Genomic DNA, 27,435 nt, shown 5'->3' with positions numbered 1-27,435 from the left:
GGAGACCAAAAGAAATTAGTGGCTGGGAAACAAACAAAAAAAAGACAGAGATGACCCTGAACTCCTTTTGGAAATTCTCTCACTCGATCTGCAGTTTCCCCTGGGTCTATTTCCCATGGGATTACCTGGAGACCTCAGGTCTTGGACTTTTTAAAATTTAAAACTGTAAGGAACAGACACTGTCTCGTGAATAATAAGCGACACACTGAGCAGGCCGTGGGCCTCCAAAAGCGCAGTTTAGTGGGAAGGAGGAGGACGCAATTAGCCCCGCCCCCAGATCCTTCCACTACACAACCCTCAACCTCCCGCTCCTCCAGCCAGGCCGGCGACGTTCCCAAGGGGCGGGGTTTCCGCTTCCGGTGGTGGATTGTTGACGCCTGCGCTTGCTGCGGGGACCACGGTGCAGCTGGGGAGGGGCCCCTAGGAGAGGGAGACTGCGCAGTGACAGGTACCGAGGAGGGTGCTGCAGAGCGAACATGGCAGAGGGGCCCGAGGAAGCCCGACGTTGCCTGCCCGGGCAAGACGACGGCGGAGGGGACCGCGAGCCAGGCCCTTCTATGAGAAACCCTGCCGCCACCGCCGCTCCCCGCCCACAGGCCGGGCCGCAGGCTGAGCCTCAGGCCCCGGGCAAGCCCCCCGCCCCAGGCCTTGCGTCTGCTGCGGCCGTCGCCGAGGAATCCGAGTCCGAGTCGGAGCGCGAGCCCAGGAAGCGCGAGGAGGCGGCCGCCGGTTCCGATGCGGAGCTGCGGGAGAGGCCGGAGCGGCTGAGCGCCCGCGAGTACTCCCACCAGGTGCACGAATGGCTTTGGCAGTCCTACTGCGGCTACCTCACCTGGCACAGCGGTCTCGCCGCCTTCCCCGCCTACTGCAACCCCCAGCTGCCCCCAGCCGCCTACCAGGCACCAGCCGCCCCCCAGCTGGCCTATTACAACCCCTTTTACTTCCTGAGCGCCCCTGCCGCTGCGCCTGCCCCGGGGGCTGTGGCCGGGGCCGCCACACCCGCTGCTGTCGCCGGCTTGGGAGCCCGGGCATCCCCGGTCCAGGGACCCGTGAGGGCCACCCCCGGGGCCAGGGCAGGACCCACTGCTCCTTCGCGAACCCCGATCGAGGCTGGACGGCAGGCAGGTGAGAAGGGCTTTCCGGGGCAATCTGGGTGCGGGTGGGACTGGCACGATGTAGTAGTAGAGCCGTCACTGATGCTGTCTCTCTTTGAGGGCATCGCTGGGTGCTGTAGAGTCGGCCCCACTGCTAGCGATCCTGCAGAGGGTTAGGAGAACTGCCGACCTTGGGCTTATCCTACGACGCCACCCCCAGGCTTTCAATGATTGAAAGCCCAGGACGTGTGTGCAGTGAGGCAATAGGGTTTCTTCTTCCATGAGACTTGGAACTCCGAATGGATTACCTTCCCATGGGATAAGTAGTTTTCACGTGCAAAAAAGAGGTATTAAATACCTGCAGTTTTTGTTTTCCAAAGTGTCCTTTTACTACACCAGATACTGACATCCAACGCTTCACTCTTTATGGCAAACCCATTCTGAGTAGGGCTTGGAAATGCAGACTGCTGTGATGTTTTTGGAGTGGTGGAGCTGAACGGATATAAAAGGATATTTATTTACATTATTACAAATGCAGTTAAGCCCTGGTTTTATTTTGTATATTGTCTTATTGTTTAGCTCTATGAGTTTGACAGAAATTAGTGCTTCTAGGGTTCCAGTTCATTCATGCATGGGATTGTTCCAAACAAAAACGTGTTTAAATATGTCTGTGCAATTGTTGGATGGCTCCAGATAAGTTCTCTTTACTACACTTGTCTCTTAACCTTGTTGTTGTTGTAAAGTGTCATCAAGTTGGTTCTCCAACTAAGAGACCCAGTATGGAGTTTCCAGGCTCTGGTAGTGTAGTGGTTATGAATCGGGCTGCGAGCACCAAGGTCAGCAGTTCGAAACTACCAGCTGTTCCGTGGGAGAAAGATGAGGCTTTCTGCTCCCATAAAGATTTACAGCCTCGGAAACCCTGTACAGTGTGGCTATGAGCCTGAACCGACTCCAAGACACACAACAACAACAACAAATCTTTGCAAGAGCAGAAAGCCTTATCTTTCTGCCTTATCTCCTTCGTGTTAGGGGCTGTTGAGTCAATTCTGACTCATTTTGACCCTGCATAGGGTTTCCAAGCACTGACTGGTGGGTTTGACCCTGGGACCTTGCTATTAACATAACAGTCCAGTGGTACATACCAGAACTCCATAAGGTGTGTCAAAAAAACCAAAAAGCAAACCGTCCAATCAAAACTAAGTCTTCTGAGGGGTTCTTCTGGGCCGCTTAAATTCAAGACAGGTCAGCTCAGGCTTTCAAAGGGGTTATCTTGATTTTCTTGAATGACAACAGGGGCTTATTAGGAAGAAGTTTTTGTTTTTGTTTTTAATTTAAAAAACTGCATTGGTGGGAAACAGGCCCAAAAACTTGTGTCAAGGAATTTTTTCCCATTACCACAATGCCCCTGCACATACTTTAGGGTAGCAAGGGCTGTCCTAGGAGAAGTTCATTGGGAACCCTTCCCGCATGTACCCAACAGCCCTGATCTTGCCCCTTCAGACTTCCTTTTTCTCCCCAAACTCCAAGAACATTTAAAAGGAACACAGTTTGAGTCCCTAGAGGATGCCATAACTGCGCTTCGACATGATGTAACTCAAAGAGCACAACATTCTTCTAGGAAGGGTTAAGAGACAATAGCTTCACGTTTTGATGTTTGTATATTTGTCTTCTTCTATGAGGATTAGAATACTTTGAATTAATTATAGTTATTTAATTTTACTCAAGCACAAATACATGGGACAGAACGAATTGCCTCCTGAATCTGTATCCTAGTCAGAACTCAGGAGAGATTGGTATTCACTGGATGGTTTTTATAGAAAACAGAACCAATTAAACAAATAGGAGGGGAAATGAGGAACACAGAGATTGATTTTATACCAGTTGCATATGCTTACTTAGTCTTGATTTTTACTAAAAGAGTTTAATTTTGTGTGATAGCTTGTGGTCAGCTGGATTCTCCTCATTCGTGAAACACATTGAGTACCCTAAGTAGTTTGTATATGAAATCACTTTTTAAACATTAGGGTAGTAAAACAAATTTTAAACAATTTAGTAAACAAAGGAGTAGTGTTGCTATATTTTGTAATATGTGTTTTTGATGGAAACAGTATCAGTAATTGTTAGAAGGTTGTATTTTTGTTTTTATTGCCTTGACTTTGTATCGCCTTCATTTCCTGGCTTTATTCAAAGACTGGTATGGAATTAGTATTCCTAACTTTTTTTTTTTTTTTTAACAGGGAGTGAGTATGTTATTCCATCCTTGGCCCACAGATTCATGGCAGAGATGGTGGATTTCTTTATTCTCTTCTTTATAAAAGCAACCATTGTCTTAAGCATTATGCACCTCAGTGGAATAAAGTAAGTTAAGAACATTTATAGAAAGATTTTCGTGTCTAGCATTTAAGAGATCTTGTTCTGCTGAATTCATTCCTGTAAGGACTGCCTCTGGCTGTCATGTGTCACTGCTGGAATTTCTTTGTAGGAACTCTGTCAGAATTTATTCTTGTTGGTTTTAAGAAGTAGCTACAAAAGAAGAACAAAGATAGTCTTACTAAATTATGTAAAATCTGTGGGAATCTCGCCTATTTAAAAAAGGAAGGGAAAAGAACCTTCTAACCTGCAGAACGTTATTCTCTTAGGCCAGGAACTAGTTTTCCTCTTAACTGTCATATTCAGTAGAGAATCACGAAAAAGAAGACCCTTACAAGATAAGACTGACTTGGTGGCAGCAACAGTGGTCTCAAACAGAATGCTGATTTTGAGGATGGGCCAAGACCAGGCAGCGCTTCATTCTGTTGTGCGTAGTGTTGAACAGCAGCAATCATGTGTAGAACAGAGTCGCTAAAGACAAAGACATAAAGGGATTTGGGTGGATGAACCCCATCTGTTTCATAAAGATTGTTGTTAAGTGCCTTTGAGTGAGTTCCAGTTCCCAGGGACACTTTAAAGCATTTCAGAGGCTATCAGTCTTCCAGAGAGCAGAAAGACTCATCGTTCTCATGTGAGAGGTTGGTGGACTTGAACTGCCAGCCTTGTAGCTCGTAGTCCAGTGCTTTTACTACAGAACCACTGTACTCCCTTCTAACAGGTTAACAGGCTAGCAGTCCAAATTCAGAGTGCTGGCTCTCGAGGAAGGCTGTCTCATCGTCTGCTCTAGGGAAAGGTCTTTGTCACCTTTCCGCATCTGTAGGCCCAGCATTCATTGCAGCTCTCCACACATCTTGGCATCAGTCTTCCCCTGGATCTAGGAGCTTCACAGTGCAGGGAGCCCAAGTCCAAAGGACACACTCCACTTCCGGATCTCCGATCTTGGTGGTAGTTGTTGTTGTTATGTGCTGTGGATTCGGATCTAACTCATAGCGACCCTGTACAGGGTTTCCGAGGCTGTAAATCTTTACGGGAACAGAAAGCCTCATCTTTCTCCTGTGGAACTGCTGATAGTTTTGAACTGCAGACCCTGAGGTTCACAGCCTGATTCATAACCACTACGCTACCAGAGTGGTGTCTCCATAAAAATTACAACTTAGGAGATCCGATGAAGCCTACTACTACTCTATCCTGTAGGTATCTGAGTTGGGATCCACTTGAAAGGCTATAAAAACAACTTGAGATAGAGATTAGTATCTTTAATTTCAGAGAGAGAAATTTAGACTTACAGAAATTACAGAGAGTGTAGTCAGTGACAGAATCAGAATACTAACTCATAAGAGTCAAATTTCATAGGTAAGCAACCTGATTTTTACTGATTCTCCATGTCTGCCCCTCCAAATCCTCCCCAAACACACTCATCTCACCCTATGTTCAGTCTGAGTAGCTTTTACACCAGACGATTTTTCTCTTTAAAAAAGATAATTCAAAAACACCTGTAACAGTACATAGACAGATAACTGCCAGAAATCCAAACCAGAGTCAGAAGAGGCTATGGAACTAACGATATCATTGCTGATGGCAGGTGGCTCTTGACTGAAAGCAGAGGATACCAGAAAGATATTTACTTGTGCATTATGGACTATGCAAAGGCTTTAGATTGTATGAATCATGACAAGCTATGGATGCATGCAAAGAACTGGTAGTCCAGAACGTTTCATTGTGCTTATGAGCAACCTGTATGTAGACCAAGAGGCAACTGTTTGAATAGAATAGGGGAACATCGATAGTTTAAATTCAGGAAAGGTGTGCGTCAGGCTTGTATTCTGTCATCATACGTACTCAATCTATACACTGAGCAAATAATCCAAGAAGCTGGATTATATAAAGAAGAACATAGTATCATGATTAGAGGAAGACTCATTAACAATCTGTGATAGACAGATGAAGATCAAAGAGTTCAGTCTTCAACATGGGTTGTACCTCATTGTAAAGAAAACAACAATCCTTACCTGTATCAATAAATAACATTATAAATTGAGAAAAGATTGAAGTTGTCAAAGACTTCATTTTGCTTAGATCCACAATCAACGCTCATACAAGCAGCAGCCAAGAAATCAGATGACGTATTGCACTGAGCAAATGCACAAGACCTCTTTAAAATTAAAGTGTTTAAGAGCAGATATCAGTTTGAGGACTAAGGTGCACGTGACCCAATCAATGGTATTTTCAATTGCCTCATATACATGTGAAAATTGGATAATGAACAAGGAAGACCATAGAAGAATTGGTGCATTTGAATTGTGGTGTTGGAGATGAATATTGAAGGTATCACGGACTGCCAAAAGAACAAACAGGTTGGAAGAAGTACAGCCAGAGAGCTCCTTAGGAGCCAGGATGGCAAGAATTTGTCTCACATACTTCAGACGTGTTATCAGGAGGGCTGAGTCCCTGGAGAAGAACATCATGCTTGGTAAAGTGGAGGGTCAGCGATAAAGAGGAAGACCCCCAGTGACATGGATTGGAACAGTGGTGGGTGGCGGCAGCAGTGGGCTCAAGTGCAACAACAGTTCTGAGGATAGCGCCACACCTGGCAGTGTTTCATTCTCTTGTGCTTTGCATCTCTATGAATCGGAACCGACTCAACAGCAGCTAACAACAATAATTGCCTTCGTTGCCATGTCATTTTTCATCTCTTTGCTTCTCCCTAGTCCAATCATTGTCATCTCTTACCTGAATTACACCACAAAAGTGGTATCCCAGGCTCCCTTCTCCTCTTTTACCTCAATCCAGTCTCTGATGGGCAACCAAAGTGGTCATAAATTCCGATCCTCTTCCTGTCCTGCCTTAAGACCCTCTAATAGACTTTGATTGCCTTCAGGATAAAGTCTGAATTTCTCCATATGGTTGTCACAGATCTTTTCCTGCTCTGATTTGTTCATCATTGCCACCTCTCACACTTAATATTCGAGTCAGACCAGACTGCTTTCAGTTTCCACCACACACTCTTGCTCCGAGACTTTCTCTTTTACTTTGTTATTTTCTCAACCCTTCTTAGTCTGGCTAACTTCTCTGCAGCTTAAATGTCATTTCTGCGAAACTAGGTCACATGTACATGATAAGTATTTCCATAGTACTGTGTAGTTGCTTATTGTCGTTCTCAACCTGCTTTATTGGTATTGCTAATTTAGAATCTCCCAGAAAGCAAAGAACATGCTGAAGTCATTAACTTTTATATCATCAGGGGTAGTACAGTGTCTCCACCACTTATCTATCAGGTGTCTTGTGGTTTGTATGTTGCAGTGAAGCTCGAAGCGTCACTAATATTTAGCATACCAGCAGGGTCACCCATGGTAGACAGGTTTCAGCAGCTTTTCCAGACTAAACAGACTAGGAAGAGGGAAAGGCAGACCACTTCTGAATGGTTAGCCACTGAAAACTATGAGAAGCAGCGGAACACTGTCAGATAAAGTGCCAGAAGATGAGCCTCTCAGCCTGGAAGACACTCAAAATACGACTGGGGAAGAGCTGCCTTCTCAAAGTAGAGTTGACCTTAATGACATTAAATGGAGCAAAGCTTTCTGGACCTTCATTTTCTGATGTGGCACAACTCAAAATGAGAAGAAACAGCTTCAAATGTCCATTAATAATTAGAATATAGAATGTATGAAGTATGAATCTAGAACAATTGGAAAGTTGCCAAAAATTAAATGGGATGATAAAGATTGATATCCTAGGTGTTAGTGGGCTTAAGTCTGAAATTGGTCAACCATGAAATCAAGATGTATTGATAATTACTGGTGATTGGAATGTGAAAGTTGAAAACAAAGAGGGAGGATGATCTGTAATTGGGAAATATGACCTTGGTAATAGAAACAATGTTGCAGATAGAATTTTGCAAGACCAACGAATTTCATTGTAAATCAAGCTTTTTTCAACCACATGAACAAGGACTGTATGCATGTACCACACCAGGTAGACGGCACAGGAAACAAACTGACAATATTTATGGGAAGATATGAAGGAGAAGCTCAGTATCGTTAGCCAAAACAAGACCAGGGGCCAACTGTAAAACACACCATCAATTACTCACATGTAATTTCAGGCTGAAGCTGGAGAAAATGAAAACAAGTGCACGGCAGCTAAAATATGACCCTGAACATATCCCACCTGAATTTCGAGACCCATCTCAAGAACAGATTTAACACAAATGACTAAAAACCAGGAGTTGTGGGATGACCTCAAGAACATCCTACATGAAGAAAGCAGGTTATTAAAATGGTAGAAAGAAAAGACCAAAGTAGATGTAAAAAAAGCCTCTGAAACTTGTTCTTGAGCTTAGAGAAGATTCGAAAGCAACTGGGAACAGTAAGGAAGTAAAAGAGCTGAACAGAAAATTTCAAAGAGCAACTCAAGAAGGCAAATCCAAGTATTATAATTCAATGTGCAAGGACTTGGAGTTGGAAACCAAAGAGATAAACACACTCCACATTCCTCAAGCTGAAAGAACTGAAGGAAAAATTCAAACTTCAGGGTGCAATATTAAAGGATTCTGTGGACAAAATATTGAAGGATGCAGCAAAAATCAAAGACTACAGTCAGTGTGTATAGGATAAGCACTTGATTGCTAGGTCATTTGAATCTTAAGGTCAGCAGTTCAAACTCACCAGCCGCTCTTTGGAAACCCTATACAGGGTCACTCTGATTCAGAACTGACTCAAAAGCACTTAATCATTTCAAGAGTTAGCACATGCTCAAAAACCAGTGATACTGACAAAAGTACAGCTAAACTGAAGGCCTTGGTGAAAAGCCTCCAGGAGTTGAGAAGAGTATAAATTGAAATGTTTCAATAAACTGACACAGCACTGAAGGTGCCCACTCATGCATTCCAAGAAATTTGGAGGACAGCTACCTGGTCAGCTGATTGGAAGAGATTCATATTTTTGCCCATTCCAAAGAGAGGTGACCCAACAGAATGCAGAAATCATGTTGTTGTTAAGTGCCATTGAGTCCATTCTCATCCCTAGTGACCATGTGTAGGGTTTCCTAGGAGTGATTGGTGAACTTGAACCGCCGACCTTGCAATTGAAATCAGTCTTGCAGTCCAGTGCATTAACCCACAGCACCACACCAAGACTCCTAGAACTATATCAATACCACATGCCAGTAAAATTTTGCTGAAGATAATTCAAAAATGGTTGCAACAGTGCACCAACAGGGAGCTAACCAGAATTTCAAGTCAGAAGAGGACATGGAACAAAATATCATTGCTCGTGTTAGATGAATGTTGACTAAAAGCAAAGAATACAAGAAAGATTTTTTCTTGTATTTTACTGATTATGCAAAGACATTTGATTGTGGACCATAACAAACTATGAATAACATTGCGAAGAATGAGTATTTCAGAACACTTAGTTGTGCTCACAAGGAACATATACATGGATCAAGAGGCACTTATTCTATCAAGGGATACTTAATGGTTTAAAAACAAGAAAGGTGTGCACCACGGTTGTACCCTGTCACTATTCATGTCCAGTCTATATGCTGAGCAAATAATCTAAGAAACTGGATTGTATGAAGATTATGGCATCAGGATGAAAGGAAAGGAAGATTCCACAACCTGCGATATGTAGATGACATCATTTTGCTCGCTGGAAATGCAGAGGACTTGAAATACTGATGAAGATCAAAGACTACATACAGCCTTCAATATGGATTGCTCCTCGGTGTAAAAAAAAAGTCCTAAAAAGTGGACCAATAAATAACATCATGATGAATGGAGAAAAGATTGAATTTATCAAAGACTTCATTTTACTTGGATCCACAAATCAGTACTCCTAGAAGCAGCAGTCAAGAACTCAAACAATATATTGCATAGGCAAATCTGCTGCAAAAGAGCTCTTTAAAGTGTTGAAGAACAACAAAGATGTCATTTCAACGTCTAAGGTATGCCTGAAATGTCTTCGTATTTGCCATTACCAGTGTAACAGTTGGACATTGACTAAGGAAGATTGTAGAGAATTAATTCCTTTGAAGTAATAAGTCGGAGAAGAATACTGAAAGTACCATAGACTGCTAGAAATACAAACAAATCCGCCTTGGAAGTAGAGCCAGAATGCTCCTTAGGAGTGGTGACACTTTATCTCTAGTACTTTGGACATGTTATCAGGAAGAATCAGTCCCTGAAGAAAGACATCATGCCAGTGAAGTGTAAGGCCAGCGATAAAATGGAAGACCCCTCCCCACAACAAGATGTATTGACACAGTGACAGTGATAGTGGGCTCAAACATAAAAAACTGTGAGGATGGGACAATGTTTTTGTTCAGGAGTACATAGGTCACAATGAGCAGTCACTGATTTGACATCACCTGACAAGAGCAGCAGTACAGTACTTGCTCATAATGTTGTTAAGTGCTGTCAAGTCAGTTCCCACTCATAGTGACCCTCTATAGGGTTTCTGAGGAGCAACGGGTGGTTTTGAACCACTCACCTTGCAATCCAGTGTCTGTCCAACAGTGCCACACCAGGACTCTTGTTCAGTGTCGTCAAGTTGATTCCAACTCATAGCGACCCTATATGGTGGCTGGTGGGTTTGAGCTGCCGACCTTTGCTTTGTAGTCCAGTGCTGATCCTACAGTGCCACACCAGGAGTTCCCTGCTCACGATGTTGTTAAGTGCCGTCGAGTCGGTTCCGACCCATAGCAACCCTGTACAGGGTTTCCGAGGCTGTAAATCTTTACGGGAGCAGAAAGCCTCATCTTTCTCCCACGGAACCGCTGGTAGTTTCGAACTGCTGACCTTGAGGTTCACAGCCCGATTCGTAACCACTACGCTATCAGAGCTCCTTTCCCTGCTCACGATTGTGCTTATTATTTGCTGAATATAGTAATGAATGTTTTGTAAAATTAGATGGTTGGGAACATTTTTTAAGATTAGTTTAGAATTTCAGTTAAAGTTATGACAACACTTAAAACAACAACTGTACAACTAACTGCTCTGGTAACTAATTCTCTGTAAGATAACTACTGTTATTTTTGTAGGGATATTTCTAAATTTGCTATGCATTATATAATAGAAGAAATAGATGAAGACACGTCAATGGAAGACTTGCAGAAAATGATGGTTGTGGCTCTTATATACAGATTATTAGTCTGCGTCTATGAGGTAAAGTTTTAGCTTCACCAAATACTAGTATTTAACCATGTTATTATAGATTGCCAGTCTTGGAATTTGGGCAATGGGAATTTATAATTGCTTATGTATTTGTCAGATGTTTGTTTTCTACTTTTTACTTTTCTCTTTCTACTATTCTATAATGAATGTATTTTTTTTTCCAATTAAAAAAGAAAACTCTGAAGGGAGAAAATGTCTAATTCTTTTGTGGTATATTTTAACCTTCCTTCAGAATTAAACTGTTATGTAAAAGTAGTTTTTTAACTCATAAGTAGTTGTGGAACTTGAAATGTATTTAATCATAGAAACAACTTACTCATGTAACAGGCCACCATGAAATGTTGTTTGTAGATGTCTTGTGGTATTGAAGATTGTAAGAGGCCTGGAGAAATACTGTCAAAAGATTAAACTTTGAGTGCCTAAATCATACTGTGCTATGAAACATTACCTTTTAACAGCAAAAGTACATGAAATAGGATGGCCAGAAAGCTCACATTTAAAATCGGCAGTTGAGCCAGTGAAGTATTTTTAATTATCCTTTTTTCTTTAGATAATTTGCATTTGGGGAGCAGGTGGAGCTACCCCAGGGAAGTTCCTACTGGGGCTTCGAGTTGTGACATGTGACACATCAGTGCTCGTTGCACCAAGTCGGGTTTTAGTGATCCCTTCCTCAAATGTGAGCATCACAACGTAAGTCTTTTTCCTAGTTTACTCATATATTTGTGTAAATTACATTTTCATAATCCACGAAAATCATTTATAAGTTAAAGCATTGGGTATTGTGTTTTTAGAAGACTTGTATATTTTTCTTCATCTTCCTTTGATGAAGGCATATAATTTGATAAGACTATATTTTATTAAGTTTTAAAACAAAGTTTATGAGTATTCATTCAATTGTTACTGGCTCATAGACCCCTTTCAGTATAATTTCTCAGGGAGATCCTTTTATTAAATGTAGGTCACAACAGTTAGGGGAAGATTTGGGAGTTGATGCTGCATCAGTGTTTCATACCCATCGTTCTCTTGGTCTGCAGACATCAGGTCAGGTGGTGACTTGGCATTGTCCGTGTTGAATAGGCAGGGAGAGTTTTGACAGCTGTACATGCATGCATCTTACAAAACCAACTAAATCCACTGCCATCAAGTTGGTTCGGACTCACAGCTGTCCTGTATAGGGCTTCTGAGGCTGTAGATCTTTACAGGAGAGACAGCCTCATCTTTGTCCCTCAGAGTGGCTGGTGGGCTTGAACTGCTGACCTTGTGATTAGTTGTTGTTAAGTGCCATGGAGTCAACTCCGATTCATCGCAACTCTATGTAGAGGTCTGAGGAGCAGCTGGTGGATTTGAACTGACAGCCTTGCAGATAAGCAGTCCGTTACTTACCAGTGCCACACCAGGATAGTCCAGTGCTTATCTAAAACACCACCAGGGATCCTTTGCAGGTGTAAGCACTTGCTGTCTTTCAGTTAGGAAGCTTGTCATCATAGAGGATTCTTAGTAGTGGCGTCATGGAATTTGTGGGGTTGAGTTGGTGGTAATCAGTTATCCAAAACAGAGTGTGTTGTTTAGATTGCTGCTGTTTAAAGATACGTTGTTGTGTGCCATCATGTGGGTTCCAACTCATAGCGACCCTGTATAGGGTTTCCACAGAGCAACTGGTGGGTTTGAACTGCTGACCTTGCATTCCAGTGCATTATCTTGAAGCGCCACACCAGGACTCCACCGATAATCCGAGTGATACTAAGTAAGATGTTGATTTTGCTAACATCCTCAGAATTTCCTTAAAATTTTGTGGTTGCTTATCATTTCCTGGTTACGGCATCTAAGATACTCAGTAATAGCTCATGTTTATTGAGCACTGCTTATCACCAGGAACTGTGTCCACAATGCGTATGAGAAAGTACTGCTACTGCAGCTGTGACGTATTGCATTAGGCAAATCTGGTGCACAAGACCTCTTTAAAGTGTTGAAGAGCAAAGATGTCAGTCTGAGGACTAAGGTGTGCCTGACCCAAGCCATGGTATTTTCATTAACCTCATATGCATATGAAAGCTGGACAGTGAATAAGGAAGACCTTAGAAGAACTCATACATTTGAGCTGTGGTGTTGAAGGAGAATATTGAAAGTACCATGGATTGCCAAAACAGCAAACAGATCTGTGTTGGAAGAAGTGCAGCCAGAGTTCGCCTTGGAGGCCAGGATGGCCAAATTTCATCCCCCATACTTGGGACATATTGTCAGGAGGGACCAGTCATTAGAGAAGGGTATCATGTTTGGTAAGGTGGAGGGTCAGAGAAAAAGAGGAAAAAATCCTCCAGTAAGATGGATTGGCACAGTGGTAACAGCAGTGTCATCCAGTGTAGCCGTAATTGTGAGTTTGGAGCAGGACTGAGCAATGTTTCGCTCTGTTGTGCATAGAGGTGATATGAGCCCAGTACTGACATGATGGCACCTAATAACCACAACTAGGGCTCCAGTTCACACATGCTCAGGTTTATCCCAAACAAGATAGGTACAAGTATTTCTCTGCGTCTTGTGGTTGGCTGCAGACAGGTTCTCTCAGCAATACACTGGTCTTAGTCTCATTAGGGTGCCTTCAGAGAAAAAAAAGATACTTTTGTGTAGAAAAACAATTTGAGGTTAAGACTAAATATCAGAATTCTAACAAAATTCAATTGGATATATTCCCAAATTTTTGAACCTTTGCAATAGTTTAAGGAAGGTCAGAAAGATTTCAAAGATGAGCCAAGTTAGGGAAGACCATTAATCTCTACAAATAAACTCTGACTTAAGTCCAGAAACTGGTGGAAGAAGACTATATATAGCATTAACATTGATGTGGTGGCTACTGAATTGAGGATTCTCACATGGTGTTCAGCATTTTCAATTTGAGGTAAACATGTTGACCTGAACAAGTTTTCAGCTTGATGGATGCCAAAAAATACTGCCCAAAGATCAGCTAGCTCAAAGATCTGATCTTTCTATCAGTCTTTTAAACAAGATCAAAGCCAAAGAAGACAATGTCATGAAACAAATAGTAACCAGGGACGAGTCTTGAATTTATAATACCATTTACCAATGGTCCAAACAAAACTGGTTTCTGTGGGCATCTGCTGGGCCACTTAAATTCAAGGCAGAGAAAGGTCATCTCAGGTGACGTCGGCTCAACTCAGAAGGTTATGGCAACTGTTGGGATCCCAAAGGAATAATTTTAACAGAAATTTTTGAAGGACACAGAACAATTACAGGGACTTATTAGGAAGAATTTTTCAGAAAATTGAAAACTGCATTGATGAGGAAAAGGCCAGTAAAGTTGTGCCATAGAATTTCCCCATCATGACAGTATACCTGCTGCTGCTTCAAATGTGCTGTCATAGAATTTCACTGTGAAACCTTACCCCATCCACCCTCCAGCCTTGCTCCTGACCCTTCAGAATTTCTTGTTTCCAAAACTCCCAAGAACATTTATAAGGAACACAATTTGAGTCCGTTGAGGATGCCAAAACTGCCATGTAGACATGGTGTAAATCAAAGAGTACAGAATTCTTTGGGGAAGGGTTAGAGATGGAAACTGCCTTCAGAAGTGTAGAGACCTAAATGGAGGATGTGTCTGGAAACAATAGCTTCACATTTTGATATTGTTGCTTATAAGGGATTTTATGAGTTTGTAGCAATACTTTAAAAATGACCTAATGTATTTAACACCATGTATTTTTATCCCTTTTTAAAGTTAAGGAACACAATTCCTAAGTGGTTGTCTTAGCTATCTAGTGCGGCTATGTCAGAAATACTGCAAGTGGTGGCGGATAGCTAGACGTGTACACTCAGGGCGCCGGCTCTCAGGAAAGGCTCTGGCTCTGTTGGCAGTCCTTGTCCCTTGTTTTCCTGGTGATCTTCATCTTCTGTGGCATCTCTCTTCCCCATCTCTGCTGCTTCTCTGTGGCTTCAAATGCACCATAAACAGATAAGGCCTTTTCACACAACAAAATCAGTTCCCAAATGGGATTATAACCACAGATTTTGGGGGTTAGAATTGGCAACACACATTTTGAGTGGCCACAACTCCCATCAACAGCAGTGATATAGGTGGGTTAGAGCCCATCTAGGAGCCTTGGTGTTGCTGTGGGCACAGGGTCAGCAGTTCAAACCCAGCCACAGGAGAACAATGAGGCTGTCTGCTCTCGGAAATAAATGCCTACATGGAATTGTTGTGAGTTGGAACTGGCTGGATGGCAGTGGGTTTCTTTGGGACTCTGGACTTGTCTGCAGCCTCTCAGTGTGCATACAGGCAGACATCTGGCAGTCACAGAATACTTCTCCTTCCTAAACTACTTTTGGAAAACTGGAAGACTTCTAGGATTTCATAAAGAACACCGAAAGTCATTTTAAATCATGTGAAAGTTGTAAAGTCTGTTATGTTGAAGTCCAGTTGGCTTGTTCTAAATATAATGCTGAAAATAACTTACATATCAAAAATAAAAGCTCCATTTTGAATGTTTTAAGTACATAGTTTGAACTTGACAGAATACCAAGTATCATCTACATGTAGTTGATGTATAACAAATTTGACATTTTTTGCTTTAATTTTTAGGTCCACCATACGAGCTTTGATCAAGAATTTTTCTATTGCTTCTTTTTTCCCTGCTTTCATCACACTGCTGTTTTTTCAGCATAATCGAACAGCCTATGACATTGTGGCAGGAACCATTGTGGTGAAAAGAAATGGGGTCAGATGATGCCAAAACCAGCCCAGAATTCCATGCCTTTTTGGAATATTGACAAGATTGAATTACGTATTGAGGCCATCAGTATGCCTGGGTTACATTAATTAATGATTTAGAAATTAAAGCTATCAGTCACTCCAGTGTGATGCAGGTGACTATTGTGAAAGTATTGACTTTACTTGAATGCCAAAGAACTTTTCCAGAAGAAAATCAGTACCTGTTAATTCAAGTATTAAGACCTTTAGAGTGAAAGAAGGCGAATGGTTTCGTAATCAACAATGGACAATACATACTGTCTTACGATGGTAAGTAAGGCTTTAGGATTTGCTGAAAGTATTTTCAGCTGTGAAATTTCCAAATGCAATTTTGAAATTTTATTTTGGATTATCCCAAGATTATGGAAAATGTCCAGTTGTGTTTTGTAAACACCTACATAATTAATCTTTTCGGTAACCCTTCTTCAGGAAATTGTCTTTGTGTTTAGGGAACTGGAGGAGAAAAGTATTTGATGATCCACTTATATATCCATCCAGCGAGGTGGTGAGGAAGTAGGAGTAAGGCAGGCCTGGCAGGTCCTTTCCCTGAAGTTTTGAAGTCTGTACTGTGCTGCAGTTTACTTGGGAAAGGATGTGACTTTACAACAATTCATAATGCTTAACACATGCATTTTGGGGCACGTTTTGCATGAGGAAAAAGTATCTTATTGTTAAGTTATTTTTTTCCAAAGAACAGATAGTGATTTCTTTTAATTGGGGGTGGTATTATTGGTGGCAACATACTTTATGTGCAAATGTTTTCATTGCGCATGAATCAAATTCTAAATATGTGGGGAAATTACTTCAAGTCAAACTGGCATATTTAAATATATAACAATATTCTTAGTATGCGTGCAGCATGAAGAAAGTATTAGTGCTTTTAAGTGTTCTGGATATGAGTGTTCAATTTCTCTTCATACACCGGATATTCCAGTGTCTTTCTATTTCATGTCGTTTCATGACTGTTGAAACAAATCAAACAGTTCAGAAAATATCTAAATAACAAGTAGCCTGTGAAATATTTGCAGAATTTCCCATTATGGACTAGCCCTTTGAAAACAAGTGAGTTTATCAAGTCTCCAGAGAATATTCTGCAGTCATTTGGTTCTGTGGGGCCAGAAGTTCATTATGGGCCTGTGAGGGATGAAGTTTGGGGGGATTATTAAGCAAAGTAATATCGCCATTCTAATTTAGTCTTCTATTGAAGCAAAGTTGTATGCTTTTGTGTATGTGTGTGCTTTTGTTAGATTCCCCAGTTAGCTGTATTGAAGTATACATGTACGATTTATAGTTTATTTGGTTCACAAGGCATTTTTTTCCATCTGATATTATTTTGAAAACACACACACAGAAAAACACTAAACTGTATTAGACAGTTCATTATTAAATTGTCTTAGGGCTTAAATCAAGGCCTTGGTCTTTAAGTCTTAACAACAAATGCAAGACACGTCTTTACTACCAATGTTATCAGTTGCTTGTTTTTGACATTTGCAAATGTGAAAATACATAGATTTGATGTTTACAGAAATTTTAATAATGCCCAGTATCACTAGCTTTTATTGGGTTTGGTTCATAACTAAGGGTCGTACATATGCCAGATGTTCATAACCCGGAGACTTGTATAACTTTGCATTATAAAATTCATGTTTCAGATGTTTAAAATCATTGTATATTAAAATCTACCTTCAGTGGAAGCCTATTAGTGTATCAAAAGCACTAACCAGCTCATTCCCTTGTAGCCTCTGGGAGGATATTTAGTGTTATTGCCTTTCACTATTAACTTTGTGATTGGATTAGAAATTAGGAAAGTTTACAAGTAGGATCAGCACTAGTCTGCAAGCCCACCAGCTGCTCCTGGAAAACCCTGTACAGAGTGGCTATGAGTCTGAATTGACTCGATGACACTTAACAACAAACAAGAATGCATATAAGGGAGTCCTGGTGTGGCGCTGTAGGATAATTACTGGACTATCTGAAAGTTGAGTGGTTCTAACCCACCAGTCACTCCTTAGAAATCCTCTCCAGGGTTGCTACGAATCAGGGTCGATTCGGAGGCACTTATAAACAAAGCAGACATGAGCATTGGCCTACTTTTACCGCTAATTGGAATCTATTCCAGAGCTACATGCTACAAAGGGTGTATTTATAATCCTTAATCAGATAATTGCATGGTTCACCATGTCGGCCATTTTTTAGTTCAGTTTAATTTACGTGCTGAACAACCAGTCAGACCTGGGTTACAAATGCTTGACTTACAACTCAGTTGTGAACCAACCCCCATGTAGCCTGTGTTATTAAAAATTTTAAAGTATATACAGTGGTACAAATAACAAACAGGTGCTACTCTGGGATGTGCATCTAAGCATTAGTATTAGTGAATTATGCTAATGATGTCTTAGTATATCTGGACCTATATGTTTAATAACTTAGACAAACATTGACTGATGTTACATATGAACTATACCTAACTATTTCAACTTATGAACACATTGAACTTTAAAACAGCCTTCCAGACAGAAGAACTGTTGTGATCCGGGGCGGAGGGACCACTATGAACTCTAGTGACACTATTAAGCTCTCTAAAATACGTACTAGTAGTACTTTACCTTTGCAACAAAATCCAAAAGTGTTTCTATTTATGAATGCTGCACTTAGGGGAAATTTTGATTCCTAAATAGTCCCCCTTCCTGCCCCCCAACAAACAGCAGAACAATTGGGGGGGGGGGTGATTAAAGCCAGGGCTTGGTGCCACTTTTTTTCTCTTAAAGTTGTGGGGAAGCAAATCTTTTCCAAATTTTAGTAATTCATGGTTTTCATTACTAGAAATTCTGACCTGTAGCAAAGAGTTTAAGTCTTTTAGGGTAGAGTGAAGCTCTACCCTAAAAAGACAAAATAAGCTGTTTTTATTATTCCTCACTTTTACAAGGGAACACAAATCTGAGTGAGAATCCCATTTCAGTGAGTATGCCCAGAGTGGCTATTGTGTATTGAGAAAGCCCGGACAGAAAGCTTTGTTAATGCTGACACCAGAAGCTAGGGCTGGGTAACTAAGTATGATGGTCGCAAGCCTTGCTTTCAGTGCTTCTGTGACACACACTACTTCTGGATATTTATAATGCAAGTATTGCCCAACTGGATACTTTTCTACCTAAACATTTGTTTCCCAAATCCACCCAAATACTGAGATTGGAAAGGGGGGGAAGTGAAACACGTTTTTAATATCTTGTATTGGTTGAAATGACAGTGGAAATTTTTACTGGGGGTAGAGGGTGGGGGGAGGGAGGGTAAGGTGTTTAAACCCTTTAATTACTTGGGTATTTTCACTTTTCTTTTAAAGCTTTTCCAGCAAAGGCAGGGAGGAAATAAAAGGAGTTGAAATTTAGACTGACTACTTAGGACACTTTTGATGGGGGACGGGGTAGGCACTGTAACATTTTCCAGTCCATTTCCTATTTAAAATGGGCTTTTGGGACAAATATGAATAAATGCCTAGAAAAGTGTCATTTCAGTCATCATTTTACATACAACCCCACCACCAGCACTCTTACCCACCAAACCAAAGGCCAGAAACTCCATGTGCTCACCTCATTTCAGTGTGTGTGTGTCTGTCCTTGTTTGAACCATGAACAGTATCTGATGGCCGGCATACTAATACAGCATTCTATTTTTAATAATTTGTACACCACCAGTTTGTATTCTTTGTCTCAATAAATCCTTGGTCACTGATACAATTTTGTTTTGCCTGTTTGTGAGAGAATGTTTGCTCCAGTTTGAAATTGTCATCTGGCCTTGGAGTGTCCTGCTTATTAGACTTGTGTCCAGACATTTTTTTCTGCAGGTGTCCAGATGATGGGTGTGGAGGCTACACAGTGAACTGGGGTGCGTTCAAATCTGGTGGATCACGGAGTCACCCATTTTCACATGCAAAAGTTACCAGTGGATTAACTGAGCTTAATGGTAATCCTTTCAAGACTGAATTGTTTTTGTTTTTTTTTTTTAAACCATGTATTCGCAGAACTGAAAGACATTATGGATGAAATGAAAAAATTGAGGTAATAATGGATTTTGATACTATTAGTGGGATGCACGTGACCCAGGGAATCTTCTGGTCCTACAATTGGTGGGACAGGGCTGGTTTTCTCTGTATTCATACATTTATACAGACCACCAATAGATTACTGAAATGGGGGCAGGAATTTATCACCAGAGCTAGATGTAGGTGGGCACTATGTGCCCCACATATCATGAAAAGTAGATTGTAAGCATTGTTTACCATTACAGCCATCATTACAATTTACTTCATGTGTTACCTGGGAGTTTAAACAATTGAAAATCTCAAAAGGATTAGGCTGGGCAATTTTAAACATAGTTCTGACCTTAAAGTCTTATTTATTCTAACCTTTAAGAACAGGTCTAGAATGGGAAGGCAGGATACAAGGTAACAGATTCTTCATGAATGAAAAATATAACCAAGGAGAAACTTAAAGCTAAAATATGGCTTGGTCTGAGTCCTATACATGATGTGCTGTTGATCCACATTACAAGGAAATGAAGGCCTGACTGGCATGGTCATAGAGCTGGTGCATTTGGCAAATTCCATACCGACTTGTCAGTTTCCATTAAACACACAAGCTAAGCTTTGTAAACTTTCTTAAAAACGCCCTAAAATGACATACTGATAAAATTCAATCAAATATACATACCTTCTAGGCTAAAGCTGAAAACTGTAGTTATAATAAACAGTATCAAATATTTTTCTTTCAAATAATGAACTTCTGATTACATAAGCAATTTCAGGAGAGAATTTGTAAACAACAGGGAGTAATATTGGTGTGGCACTGCAGAATAATGCACTGGACCGTCGGTTTGAACTGCTAGGTGGGAGGTTCAGACTCATCAGTCGCTCTTCAGAAACCCTGTACAGGGTGCTATGACTGAAACCTACTCAACAGCACTTAACAGGGAATCACAATCAGAGATGCTAAAGCAGATGGAAGAAATAAGGTAAGGGCTGCACAGAGGATTTCAATGGACAGCTCAAGAAAACAAAGTATTGAAATGTGCAAAAGATACAGAGTTAGGAAACCAAAAGGGAAGAATATGCTTTGCACTTATCAAGCTGAAAAGAACCAAAGAAAAAATTCAAGCCTTGAGTTGCAATAGGAAAGGACTCTATGGATAAAACATTGAAGGATGCAGAAAGCATTAAATGAAGACAGAAGGAATACAGTCACTGTACCAAAAAGAAATGGTTGATGTTCAACCATGTCAAGAGGTATATCACAGATCAAGAGCCAATGATACTGAAGGAAGTCCAAGGTGCACTGAAGTCATTGGTAAAGAACAAGGCTCCAAGAATCGATGGAATACAAATTGAAATCTTTCAAATAAAATGAGGCAGCAATGGAAATCAATCATCTACTTGAAATTTTAATTTTGTGTTACTTGAAGACAAATAATTTGAGACAGTTACCTGCCTGACCAACTGATTGAAAGACATTCATATTTGTGCCTACAAAGAGAAATGACCCAATGGAATGCAGAAGTCTTCAAACAATATTGAATGCAAGCAAAGTTTTGCTAACTCAAAATGGCTACAAGCTAGATTCAGAAGAGGACTTTGAACTTGGGACAGTATCATTGGTGATGTCAGATGGGTCTTGGCTGAAAGCATAAAATACCAGAAGCAAGTTTATCTGTGCTTTATTGACTATGCAAAGGCTTTCGATTGTGTGGTTCATGGAAAGTTACGTGTAATAATTCAAAGAATAATTATTAATAATTCAAAGAATTATTCTAGAACACTTCATTGTGCTGTACATAGATAGACCAGTAGGCAGTTGTTTGAACACAACAAGGGGATACTTAATGTTTTAAAATTGGGCTTTTTAACATCTCCACATTTGTTGTTCAGTGCCACTGAGTCAATTCCAACTCATAGCTACCATGTATAGGGATTCCAAGGAGCAACTGGTGTGTTTGAACTACCGACCTTGTAGTATAGTGCTTTATCCCACAGCATTACACCAGGACTCCTTCTCACCATTAAGACCGCAAGATGTCCAATTCACATCTCTCTTCCCAGCATTCAACATCACTGCTGGCTCCCTGAAACCTGTCAGTACCAAATATATAGAATAATTAAATAAGTTTTTATAAACACCAAAACCAGCATTAATTATGAAAAATACCCCTGTGGAAACAAAAAAGCCACTAAACACTTTAAAGTTCTGAATTTACCTTCTAAACAAATTTAAATGACCATAACATAATCATTCAATTTCAGGAATAAAACTGTCAAATGCTTTTTGTCCCAAGAGCTCTATGAACCATTTTTTAGAAATGTTTTTTAAATCCAGTAAAAATACAAGAAAAGTTAAAGAAATTGTACTAACAGATCAATGTAATTTTTGCTTTGGGCAAAATTACACTCAATGAACACTGTCTAGTAAGTTACTGAGGAGGGTGCAGGTGCAAACAAATGGTTTCATGTGTTTATTTTCTAGTTTTTAAAACAAATTTCTATGCAAATCAGGCATGTTCCTAGCTCCAGGCAAGAAGCAAGGTACTTTCTGTATGCCCTGCACTCAGATACTTTGTCCTTCATTTAGGAGTTGTCTAAGTCACGTTATCTGTATCCTAATGGAATTTACCTTCTAATTTGACACTTACCAACTCTGATAAAGGGAGTCCTGGTATGGCGTAGGATCAGCACTGAAATGTGAACCACAGTTTGGCAGTTCAAACCCACCAGCTGCTCCTCAGAAACCCTATGTAGGGTCACTGAGTTGGAACTGACTCGGCGACACACAACATTTGTAAGGAGTCCTGGTGTGACACTGGGGTAAAGTCCTGTACTGCTTACCACAAGGTCCATGGTTCAAACCCACCAAGTCACACCTTGGAAACTCTACGCCCTGTGTAGAGTTTGAATCAACTCGACGGCACATTACATCTTCATTATGATTTAAAATTACAACCAAATAAGTATTTCATAATTTTTTATTGATGGCATTTATCCCATGGTTTAACATGTTAATTATACTGTAATAAACATGGCTTTAATATTAAACTTTTCCTTATTATCCAAAGTCACCACAGTCCATTTCAGTAAATATAAAAATATATGCTTAACACTTTGTACAATACTGGTTTTTGGTCCAAACAAAACTGGATCAGAAAAGCCAATAAATTCACTTTAAGAATCCCCAATTATTATTATTATTATTTTTTTAAGATTTCCAAATGGATTTAGGCAACTTTGAATAATGGGATTTACATAATAAAATCTGAGACAAGACTAAACAAAACAACCGAAAATTTCTAACACAAAATTAAAATTTCAAGTTCACAGATTTGTTATGCCAAAAAGTACAGAACAAAATTGTATTTACACAAGTTTCATAATAAAATAATGAAAAAGGCAAGACAGGTGATAGTCATAAGAATGAAAATATAGAAATAGCATATAATTATTAAATGGAGAACTAGCGCTAACAAGCCCTTAAGCAGGGACCATTCTTTAATCAGGCTTCCTCTATCAGAAAAGGTTAGTGCACAACACACCCAACTCACTCACTTCACACACACACCACAACAGACTCGGCATAGAAATCATTCATTTCAACGTCCTCTAATCTATACACAATTCCTCAGATATAATTACAATGCGTTCCATAAACGCGTCTCAGCGCAGAGTGGTGCAGATGGCAAGGTTCTATACAAAGCCATTTGCTGGAAGGGCTCTATTCCTGGGTGCAGCCAGACAATGCCAAATCAGGGAATAATTCGCTGGATCAAAAAATATTTTTGCTGAAGAAATCAGTCACCAGGCTAGCAATCATTTAATAATAATAATAATAAAAAAGGTAGGGGTGAGGTGAGGGTGGGGTTTCTGTAAAGAACAAGAAAGGAGGAAAGTTCCAAAATTAAAGATGTCCTTAGGTAGATCTGACTTCAGACAACTGCAACATGTAGCATAATCAGTATCTGAAAGCAGGGCACAGCTGTTTGTGAATAGCAGTTGGCTGTAAAACACCTTTGTGGCCTTTATTTCTTACGTCTAACAGCCGTCTTTATCTTGCGACCAGAAATTGAAGGTCCAGAAGAAGAGAACACGTTTTTCCCATTTGACCTATGGAAAATAAAACCATGTGACATGAGGCTCATCAGAGAGACATTTCAAAATGGTCACCAAAAACTAAACGTGACCAGGAAGACACCCCCTCACATTGTCATTGTAAACACATCTCCTGCTTTACTCAGCACACACACATTACTACCATTTCTCTCCAGTTATCAGCCTCCAAAATCACAATATGGCAAATTGATGTGCGAGGTTTCAATTCATTTTACTCAAATTGAATGGTCCCTGCAGTAATTTTAAAAACAAAGCACACATGCATCTGTGTTCAAACTCCTTATGTTAAATTCTCCATCTCGTAAGAAATTAAGCCAAGGTCTTACCCCACAGTAAAGGCTGCTGTTGGCTGACTAAATGGAAATCCCCCGGAGCCTGAAGGTTGGGCTGAGGCTGCAGGTGTGCTGGGATTCGCACCAAATGTGAACACTCCTGATGGATTGTTGTTTGTGAAGTTGAAATTTGTAGTGCTGCTACCAAATTGAAAAACCGAACCTACAACATTCAAGCAGAAATACTTCAAAAAACTGTTGGTAAGGCAAACATGACACAGCGACAAGAACATTGTTAAGAGTTAAGCTCTCTCCTGGTCACACAAGAAAACTAAAATGACCAAGTATTTCCATGGGTACAGAGTACATATATACATGATACCTCCCCCCTCAAGTAACACAAGTTACCGTGACCAAAGAAAGAGGGACAAAGTGGTTTTCTGGTCAAAGATTGCAGAATAAACAAACACCTTAGTCAGAAATCACATTAACATAAATGAAAAGTGCTGACGACCGAGGCACAGGCAACCAACCCTTTGGTTGATGATGCAAGGAGGGGATTGTAACCATGGCAATGAAACGATATACGACAGGAAAAACATAAAGCTAATGTTCTCCCATGTAAACTACCACATAATTCACAATTTAAAAAAAAAAAAAGGCAAATGTATAGAGACCAAAGTATATTAAAAAAATAAAAGAAAAGCAATTTTTACAAAAATGGGAGAGAAGAGCTAGAAGGTTGCCTGGAATCCTAAGTCAGCAGCAGAGAAAACACAGAAGCTATTAAATCCACTCACACTATAAAGCCCCGAAAGTCCTAGGTTCCAGATACCTCTGGAAGTGAGTATGAAGGATAAAGGTAAGGTCGATTCTCTCTTGGAGACGCAGGTACTCAGATCAATCCCTCCTCAACACCACACAAGGTGGTAAGGCCTCCCTCCACCCTAGGAGGTATCTGGACTGGGTGACACCACAGAGGGAAGGAAGGGCAAGCATATCTTACGACAGATTCACAGTGGACGAAAGGACAAATACTGAGATCTCTGCTACCACAGCTCAACTCTCAGAACACGGGAAGCAGCATCTTTGGGGAATCTAAGACAAAAGATCTCAAGATATCAACACCCAGGATTTCCCAAGTAAGCATTCAAGACTGACAAGCCCAACTGGTGTATAAAGAACGCAAGAGGTATTTAGGGACCCTCTATAGAAACGTGAACAGGCATAGTTTACAAGAGCACCAGCCATGTGAGGAAATAAACAGTGAGGTGGAAATAAACAACAACAACAAAAAAATCAATTGAAAAAGACTTAGCAAAGGATTAAAAAAAAAAACAAAAAAACTAAGCGATGAGTACCCTGAGTACCCGTTACACAGTAGATGTAAAAAAGGGAGATACCCTGAAATCAAACAAGCACACCTGGAAATGAAAAGCCACAGCAGTTTTAAAGAGAAACTTCAACACGAGGGGTAATAAACCCTTTTTTCATGGTAATATCAGGTAAACTGAGAAAGATAAACAGCAAGAAAGGAGCAAATAAAAGGCAAGTTACAGCATTAATACCAAGAATTCAATCTCCAAATAGGCTTGGCAAAATGAAAGTTAAAAGAAGTACAAAATCTTCAATGGACCCACACCAAGGCACAACACTTCCTGATATTTCAGAACACTGGAGACAAACAGATTCTAGAAATATAGGTCAAGAAGCAATACTCAAGAAACTTAAAAGCAACTGTGGGAACCAAAAATTCACAACAGAAAGCTAAGTGAATTTATTTCTAATCTAAAAATATGTTAAACAATATCTTAATCAAATGTGAAGGCAGAAAAAAACAGAACTCTGAAGAGGCTGTAACAGTTCAGTCATGGATGGTGGAAACAAGGGCAGCACATACATGTTTCATAGGAACCAAATCTCTCACTTGCCAATTCTAAAACGAGCAGAACCATCCTTGAACGTTTCCTGATAGAGGAGACTGGAATATTTCAGGATATAGGGTTACTGGCAGGACTGTCAAAGAAGGATACACCTTCAAAATGACCTGATCAACTGCCAGTATTGAGCGGGACACTACTGTCTGTTTCTGACTTGAGTCGATATCTGAGACACAAGACATCTGGTTGCTACGCAAGGCACAAAGCTGCCCTTGTTCCCTTCAGCCATGAATGAACTGTTCCCAACTACTTCCAAGCCATGGAACAGATTTATCCCAATCTTCCCTGCACCCTTTCTTAGGAAATCAGAGGAAGATATGCTCTATCAAAAAATAGGGTTGAAACAGCCAAGTATGTTTGTACACACCACTGTTCAGTGCAGCACTAGTCACAGTAACCAGAAAGTAGAAATAATGAACAGTCCGTCAGCAGGAAAGCTGTGGTATCCAATGAACACTCTTTAGCCATGTATAGAAAAATAACCTCCTGACACAAGCTCCATGGATGTCCCCTACACCATTACTCTTCTGAGTGAAAAGAGTCATATAAGAATAAATATATAGACTTTCACTGATGTGAACTATCTCTGCATGGAGTGGGGAAGTGAAGTTATTTCATAAGGGGGGCACTGAGTGTTAAGGGTGATAAAAATTTTGGAAAAGGAAAATGCTGATGTTACAATATAAAACAGTTCAAACACTAAATGTTTTCTTAAAAGGTTCCTTTAGGTAAAAGCTAAAGGAATCTCCAAGATCATGGTAAAAAGAGATCCTCCACAAGACCACAGATAAACAGCAGCCAATCTTGGTCGGACAAGAGTTAAGACTCTGTGAAAATTTCTTTCACTGAAAAACAGAATGACAGGACTTCAAAAAGTTTGTGGAAATGGAAAGAAAAGATGATGGAATTTTCCCACAAACTTACTGTAGCCAACTTATATATTTGAAGATATGAGAAGAGATTTGTACAAATGAGATAAGATTTAAAGTTAGTGATTAAGTATAAATAGTAAATGTCAGCAAACAGAGTATCATTAATGTCAAATAAAAGAAAATTTGGTATTGGGTCAGAACACTAGCCATACAGGAGGACGCCAGGAAACATGTGCCTGTGTGGCAGAAAGCTACTCTCCCTTCACACTGGAAAAACCAATACATCCTGATTTAAATGATTAACGTGTCAGTAAACAGAACTGTGCCACATATGTGAAATGATAAAGAATTCACATATGGATACATAAAGAATCCCTTCAAACCAATAAGCAAAAATCAAGGAACCTAGAGAGAACAAACAAGATGGCAGATCATGTAGACGTGCAGAGAGGAGCTCCGTCAGCAACAACACAGAATACTGGACCAAGCAGGCTCAGGGGATGGTGCCAGAACTCTGAACCACATGTAAAGGAATAATTAGAAGGTTGGAAGGCTTATAGCTAGGACAATTGAAGCAAGAAATCCAGTGCTCTCTAATTGAAGACGTTCAGGTGCTCCCAGAGCCAAGCGGGGGAAGGATCAGAGCAGTCACGATCACCTGACAGAACTGTGAAGAGAAAGGTGTGGACACTTTTTTTTTTTTAAATCTGTTCATTGGTCTCCATTCAGGCGACTAGAGGGGGTGCCTGAGCGAGTGGACACCCGACATCCATCCCTGGAAGGTTCTACTATGTATGCGCACAGATCTCTTCGAAAT

The 27,435-nt window shown here is 40.5% G+C and overlaps 2 protein-coding genes across 3 annotated transcripts in view; one reads left to right on the top strand and one right to left on the bottom strand.

The window, feature by feature from the left end:
• Positions 1–476: 476 nt before the first annotated feature.
• Positions 477–15,371, top strand: FAM8A1 (family with sequence similarity 8, member A1). The gene is made up of 5 exons (XM_006860799.1): positions 477–1,125; positions 3,332–3,452; positions 10,503–10,626; positions 11,186–11,325; positions 15,227–15,371. Exons 1-5 carry the CDS (start codon positions 477–479, stop codon positions 15,369–15,371), a joined length of 1,179 nt encoding a protein of 392 aa, XP_006860861.1.
• An 8,072-nt stretch (positions 15,372–23,443) lies between these two features.
• NUP153 (nucleoporin 153kDa) overlaps positions 23,444–27,435 on the bottom strand; it is a 95,470-nt gene continuing 91,478 nt past the window's right edge. For both annotated transcript variants that reach the window (XM_006860798.1, XM_006860797.1), the window contains 2 exons: positions 23,861–24,029; positions 23,444–23,528 (listed from right to left, as the gene is read on the bottom strand). In XM_006860798.1, coding sequence (XP_006860860.1) covers positions 23,444–23,528; positions 23,861–24,029 — 254 coding nt within the window. The remainder of the gene's footprint in view (positions 23,529–23,860; positions 24,030–27,435) is intronic.

This window comes from Chrysochloris asiatica, unplaced genomic scaffold (assembly GCF_000296735.1).
Source record: "Chrysochloris asiatica unplaced genomic scaffold, ChrAsi1.0 scaffold00040, whole genome shotgun sequence".
Taxonomy (NCBI): domain Eukaryota; kingdom Metazoa; phylum Chordata; class Mammalia; order Afrosoricida; family Chrysochloridae; genus Chrysochloris; species Chrysochloris asiatica.
Note: the sequence above shows the minus strand (reverse complement) of the source record. Positions and strands in the feature narration are given on the sequence as shown.